At 50.1% G+C, this 7,500-nt stretch overlaps 1 protein-coding gene across 1 annotated transcript in view; it reads right to left on the reverse strand.

Annotated features, from left to right (window-relative positions):
* The window catches only part of LOC307237700 (metabotropic glycine receptor-like), a gene marked incomplete at both ends in the record, with an annotated part of 55,279 nt that extends 51,173 nt beyond the window's left edge, over positions 1-4,106 (reverse strand). Inside the window, 3 exons of the mRNA XM_080010463.1 lie at positions 2,071-3,021; positions 3,254-3,387; positions 4,023-4,106. Of these exons, the coding sequence (XP_079866589.1) occupies positions 2,071-3,021; positions 3,254-3,387; positions 4,023-4,106 (1,169 nt within the window). The remainder of the gene's footprint in view (positions 1-2,070; positions 3,022-3,253; positions 3,388-4,022) is intronic.
* Positions 4,107-7,500: the final 3,394 nt, after the last annotated feature.

Genomic DNA, 7,500 nt, shown 5'->3' on the forward strand with positions numbered 1-7,500 from the left:
CTTTTTGCAATGTGGCCGAATGAATATAAATGATACTTTGACCAATCCCTATGGAGGGGTCAGGTTTTGCCTCATGGTCAGCCCCGGATTTTTCGCATTTGAGCAGGGCAGACTGCTGTCAATGCACTGCGGGGCGATGGAAGTCTACCTGTTGAGTAAGGTTCCACTGGCCAAGAAACACTTTGAATTTTTTCACCACCCAGCGGAGAGGAAACAGTTGGTAGGTGGAGGGAACAATTTGCCCGGAGTCCTTCCCCGGAAAGCTGTTAATGAGGAAGTAATTTGCCTATTCCGTGCCCCACCTGGTCACCATGTGGCTCAGAAAATAATGGTGGTTAGAAATGAGGTGATTCAGAGGATTCGGAGAGCGTAGCGCTTATAGCAATATTCGAGTGGGAAGTGGGAAATGGGAGGTGGGGGCATAAACTATTAGTATACTATCTTAAAAGCTTGAGGGGACATGTCACCATAATGACTTAATGACTGCATAATGACTGCTTCACCCATCATTTCCTCCAGATAACTGATTTGCCTCGTATGCAAGTCGATAGCTATGTAATAACATGCAGTTTGCTTAAATGGAAAACTGATCAACTTTTCTGCAATAGTTAAGAATAATTGTACAAAATAAAACATGGTGTGTGTGTGTGTGTGTGTGTGTGTGTGTGTGTGTGTGTGTGTGTGTGTGTGTGTGTGTGTGTGTGTGTGTGTGTGTGTGTGTGTGTGTGTGTGTGTGTGTGTGTGTGTGTGTTTCTGTGGGTGGGGTGGGGTGGGAGGGTGAATAGTCCGCTCTGGTGGCCTCTACACACCACCACATAGCACCACCACATACAAACTCAAAACCCAGTGCCTTTTAGTTCGGTTTCTGGGCCAGTTCCTCTACTGATTTAGATTTGTTTTAAATTCATATTTTTTTAACACCACAAGCCGCACCGAATGAGAAACATCGAGGCTCAAAGCAAACAACCCACCCTCTTCGACTGTACCTCCCTCCCTCTGCCTCAGCCACTATTGGACGGGACTGGAGCTCCGTCCCCGGCGTGGCACACGGCATCACTCACTCTGAAGTGGCGGCTGTAAGTGAAGTCACAGTGGTCCTCCATTGTTTATTCATGGGCAAATTGGATATTTATTTATTTTTTGTTTGTTTTGTTGTTGCATATTTGAGCGGCTCCTGGATTCAGGGCATGAGGGATGACATCGACGGTGGCTGAAAGATGCAGTGAAATGCTCACACGCGCACACACACACACACACACACACACACACACACACACACACACACACACACACACACACACACACACACAGACACGCACACAGTTCAGTGACAATGTATAAATTAGCTACCTGCTTATGTAATAGTCACAGCTTGGTATCTATTGGATCTTATATTGAGGTGTTTTTTTTAAGTAAATCACATACTATTTTATTTGATATATTTATCTATATATTTCATATTTTCCGTGTAGGCTGCAGTCGTTACAGACTCACAGTTGTGCTTTGACATCCTTGTTTAACGGGACTAAACTCTCTGTGCACACCAATGGAAAAGGAAAGGTAATAGAAAAAAGTTTTGATCTGCTGATTGAGGATTGCTCATCAGTGATCCATTAGGTACAGAACATGTCCTTATTAATTACTATGACACCACATGAACACTCACCTGCAGGAAAAGGCACAGTACGAGAGACATTTATATCAGGACACTTTCACTTTTATTTTTTCAAGTATATCGTTTTACTTCAGTTAAAATGGTTGTGTGGCACTTTCAGGTTTTTTGTGTCAGTGTATTTGTATTTTGCTTCAGGAAAAGATCTGAGTACTTCTTCCCCCACTGACATCCTACATATCCCTCTCCATGAGTCTGGTTTTGATTGAGAGTCGATTTGGTTGATTCTAAAACAACTGCATAGTTTTGCCTTAATTTCTTCATGTGACTTTTGAACGCACGCGTGCACGCACACGCACACACACGCGCGCGCGCGCGCGCACACACACACACACACACACACACACACACACACACACACACACACACACACACACAGTCCCATTTTCTGCACTCACCTGAACTCCGGAACGGAGTTGGGCCTTAGTCCATAGAATCCAGCAGACAGGGTCAGCAGCCAGTGGGGCACAAAGGTCCCATGGTCACACTCGAGGTATGGCGCCGACCACTTGATCTGCTTCTTGTCGACAATGTGGACACGCTGCGTGGGGTCAGCGTGGGCTCTCTTCTGCAGGTGCGGCCCCTTCTTGCGGTCCCTGAACTCGTAGAACCACTCGGAGTCCGGGCTCCCGCTCCGCAGGTGGTGGTGCGCCGAGCCGGACAGGTCCTGCAGCACCACCACCTCCTCCCCCTCCCCCTCCTCCGCCTCCTCCTCCTCCTCCTTCTTCTCGCTCCTCCTGGTCGCCTGGAGGACGACGTGGGGACCCGGCGCGGGCGCGTCCGCGTGGAAGGCCACTACCGCCCTGTGGATCTTGGGGTCCCCCTCCAGCAGGCTGCGCACCAGAGCCTGGTACCAGTGGATGTCCCTGCGGAGGGCGTGCTCCCTGGACCGGTTGGCGTTCTGCAGGACGCTGCTCAGGAAGTTGGCGGCGTGGGCCATGGTGTCCAGCACGGCGTGGAGGGAGTAGTGCGAGGCGACGTGCACGCCCCCGCGGAGGCTGCTCAGCTCGTAGCGGCGGGAGCAGTTGACCTGGCTCAGGGCCGACGGGTCCCCGGTGTGCAGGAAGGCGGTCACCACCCGCGGGAGGTCCTCCTCGAAGGTGTGCGCCACCGCGGTGCGCTCCGTGGCGGCGCGCCCGGCGTAGCGCGTCTCCTGGTGCTGGTTGACGATGTCCTGGGTGCTGAAGATCGTGGGGTGCCTGGCCTCCCGGTCGCTGTCCGACCACTCCACGTAGCCGTAGTTGGATCCCCGCACCAGTCCCCCCGCGTGCAAGTGCAAGAGCAGCGGGACGAGCAGGAACGACATGGTGGCGCCTTTTTTCACGGGACCAGAGGACGAACCCTTGGCACTTGGGGGTGCGTGGAGAGCATAACCGGAAAGAAACCCCTCTATGTTCTCCTCAAAAGATCCGCAACACGTGGAAAAACGCCAGACCGGGGGAGGTAGTGGCGGTATCCATGATGAAGAAAAATCAAATAAGAGTCTCCAGCTTTATTAACCCTCCTGTGGTCCATGTGAACGGAGCGAACGGAGTAAACGATGACGGACGGAGGAGCGGAATTGTTCTTGAAGTTCCGTGCCTCCCCGCGAAGCTCCAATAGGGCAGCGGGGGTGTCGGAGCCCGCGGTGACGCGCTTTCCCCCGCTCCGCCAATCTGCAGCGTGGGGGCGGGAGGTGGGAGGGGCGTGGGGAGCGACGGGAGCTGTCCGGGGTTCTGAAAGTGAGGCGTGTGAGAGGAGAGGGAGGGAGACGGGGAGGGGGTGGGGTGGGGACGGAGGGATGGAGAGGGAGGGATGGAGGAGTGAAGGCATTCTGCGGGTGAAGCAGCATCAGTGATGACAATCAAAAACAGCACGGCAATTTAGATTGGGTCTAAAAATAGAATAGAATATTTCCGACTGATTAGAAAGAACAGAAGAGATGTTCCAGTTTATAGAACATGCATTTAGTGCGTGCACGGTGTGTGTGTGTGTGTGTGTGTGTGTGTGTGTGTGTGTGTGTGTGTGTGTGTGTGTGTGTGTACGTGTGTGTGAATAAAGGGAGCCTATACCATGCACCTGTGAGAATTTCCTCCTTGAGGTTTGGTAAAAGCCATTTAAATCCAGTCCATCTATTTTCTGTAAAACACAGACATTTAAGGGTTTATTTATGAAAGGGTGCGTGTGTGTGTGTGTGTGTGTGTGTGTGTGTGTGTGTGTGTGTGTGTGTGTGCGCGCATGTGTGTGCGTGCGTGCGTGCGTGCGTGCGTGCGTGCGTGTACCGAGTGTGTGTATATATTGTCAGCGGCGCCCATTTGCACAACACCTTTGTGCAAATGGGCACCGCTGAACACAACTCAACCAGGGTTACCGGCAGGTTGTTGCCATGACAATGGAAGGTGTCGACCACGGATCCTCGACGCAGTCGGCGATCGGAGCGCCGGTTGGCTTCCATTCTTGGCAAAGCTTCACCTGTGGATGAAGCTCATCTACCCCACTCTGGGCATGGAAATGAATCAAGGATGCACGGAATCGCCCCATGCAGCCTGGGCCTCCCTGCAGAGAAAGAGAGAGACGCAGGTGGATGCTGAGGAGCCATTTGATGAGCATTTAGACATGTGCATGAGTCAAATGGAGAGGTTGGTAGGGCAGAGGTGTGTGTGGGCAGATGAGGGAACTAATGAAGTTCAACAGAGAGATAGTGAGGTGGGCCGATATGGAGAAAGGGGCTCCATACATATGGATAGAATAAAGATGAAAATAAAGCAAAGGAATAGAGAGGAAACTAAAGAACAAGGATGGGGTGAAAGAAAGAGAAGACGGTGTGAAGTGAGCGTGAGACCCCCCCCCCTTCTCTTGATTTCCTCTTCTTTTATAAATGGCACAACCTCGCCTGGCCCGATTAATATTTGATGGCCGTTGGCTGTTTCATCTGCATGCTCGACAACTACATGGGCCTGCGCCTCCAAAATCAGTAGCAGAGGACGCTGCGCTGGCGGGTCCGTCAACTTCTAAAGTCCCGAGGTTCCTTCAGATTTTAGGTAGTGGGTGGTGTGTAGTGGGTAGTGGGTAGTGGGTAGTGGGTAGTGGGTAGTGGGTAGTGGGTGGGGTATAAAACCAAACACCAAACACACGCCCCGTTTGCACAATGTAAAGTAGCATGTGCGTACTGTGTCCACATAAGAGTTGCCATTGAACTAAAGTGAGAGGGGCCAGTGTAATTTTGATTCTCAATAGAATTTGTCTAGTACAACTTCAAATAGTTCACTTGATACTAAGAAATAAGGCATGAGGCAAGTGTGTTATAGTTAAATTAACATCAAATTTCTGAAGTTGTGGAAGTTTTTTCACAAGTCAAGTCAAATCACACTTTATTTATAAAGCGCAATTAGTACCAGGGCAACACAATGCACTTTACAAAGAAACACAATCAAAGAAAGAACATTGTTGTCAGCTGGTCATTTCAAAATAATGCCCCTGAAACACCAAAAACAACTACAAAAGCAGTAGCAACAACAGCAACAACAACAGCAGCAAATGCTGCAGCAGCAGCAACAACAGAAGCAATAGCTGCAGCAACAACAGAAACAGAAACAACAGCAGCAGAAACAACAGCAGCAGCAATAGCTGCAGCAACAACAGAGACAACAACAACAGCAGCAGCAACAAAAACAGCAGCGACAACAACAGAAGCAAACGCTGGAGCAACAACAGAAACAAAAACAGCAGCAGCAACAACAACAGCAGCAAAAGCTGCAGCCACAACAGAAACAACAACAGCAGCAGCAACAGCAACAGCAGCAGCAACAACAGAAGCAATAGCTGCAGCAACAACAGAAGCAGCAATAGCTGCAGCAACAACAGAGACAACAACAACAGCAGCAGCAACAAAAACAGCAGCAACAACAACAGCAGCAAACGCTGCAGCAACAACAGAAAGAAAAACAGCAGCAACAACAACAGCAGCAAAAGCTGCAGCAACAACAGAAACAACAAAAGCAGCAGCAACAACAACAGCAGCAGCAGCAACAACAGCAGCAATAGCTGCAGCAACAACAGAAACAGCAACAACAGCAGCAGAAACAACAACAGCGGCAGCAATAGCTGCAGCAACAACAGAGACAACAACAACAGCAGCAGCAACAAAAACAGCAGCAGCAGCAACAACAGAGACAACAACAACAGCAGCAGCAACAACAACAGCAGCAGCAACGACAGCAGCAATAGCTGCAGCAACAACAACAGCAGCAGCAGCAACAATATCAGCAACAACAGAAAATACAAGTGCAAGTGCAACAACAACAGACAAGTGTAAAGCATTGTTCTGCATTTCCTTTCTGGATCTCCTGGGGGGAATGGTTAATGGCAAATTTGGAAAATATGGGCGTATTAGAACTTCGGGAGGATCCGTTGAGTCCAGGTTTCTTCGGTCAATGATTGAGTCGTGTTTATGCGGACTGCCAGGTGCTCCTCTCGCGTGCACGTATGACGCCGAAGGTCACGCGCCCGGCGCTGGGCTCGCACCTCCAGCGCTTCCTCTGCCCTCAGGTTAGGAATGTACGCAGCGTTGCTCGCCAGGCGCGCATTGTGTGCTCAACATATTGGATGACAATGTCACAAATCGCTCCGCCGGGTGGGATGCGATGATGATGTCCCCAAGCGCCCCGGCTGCACAGAGCGGCTCACTGTTCACTTGTTTATTGAAAGTTTATCAACATAACACCTGTTGCGTGTCCAAATGGCACCAAATTCAACACCGCACGTCCTTGGGTCCCCAGAGATACACCCGCCAAGTGTGAAGTCGATCGGATGAACGGTTGTCGAGATAATCAAAGGACATACAGACAGGCGGACAGACAGATTCCTAGAATTATAGATAGACAGATCGTTACATGCATATTTATTAAAGTTATTGTATAGAAAAAGAAGCGGAAGAAGAGATTACACCTATAGTAGATGAGAATCAATGCCAACGGTTGGCCCTGATCGACGGGGAGAGTCACTTTTGGAAGTTAGGACACTGTCGGACCTCATATAAGTGTAAAAAGTTTAAAAACTACACAGTGAGTCAGACTCTTTGATTTTCGTGTTGACACCCCCTGGCAGACCCCCCCCACACACACACACACAACACACAACACACGGGAATCAGTCAATCAGCTAAATGCCAAGTCTCTGACTGCTGGACCGACTGCAGCTGTCTGATTAAGATGAAACGAGGTTTTGGGTGGAGTTCTCACCGTGTGCCTTCCGCCTTGAGATAAGAAACCCAATGACATGATGGTGTCTCACAAAAAAGAAAAGGCAGGTGGCGGAATCTGCTTCCCCCCGCGGCATAAACAGAATTCTGCCGATGAAGGCGAGTTCCAGTTATCTTGCCAAAGGTTGACAGGAGGAAATAGAGGGTTTTTTGCCCCCTATCAATACCCTCTGAATGGATGTGTGTACTTTTTCCACCGCTGCGTCAGTGAAAATACTGGTGAAGAGGAGTTTGAGCAAAAGGTGCAACGTATGTTAAGATTTGGCGAAGACTACAGAATCGTTAAGACAGACCGGTCGGAGGGACTGTGGAATACTGCGACGCTGTTTTGCTAGGTGTAGCAGTTCTCCTGACCCACGCCACCTGAGTGTGTTTTCGAGGGGCTCGCCAGCACAGAAGCAGCAGGCGATGACGGTCAAGGACAAACCAGTTTATTGGCAAGATGCAACACGCCAGGAGCAGATGGACTGGTGTTGTGACAACCCCCCCCCCCCCCCAAAGTGTGTGTGGGGATGGGTGATGGGTGATTTAACCCGTGCTCATCGATTGCTCTGATGAGCAACAGGTGCACAAACACCCCTGATACTGG

This window comes from Zeus faber (genome assembly GCF_960531495.2).
Source record: "Zeus faber genome assembly, chromosome: 12".
Taxonomy (NCBI): Eukaryota; Metazoa; Chordata; class Actinopteri; order Zeiformes; family Zeidae; genus Zeus; species Zeus faber.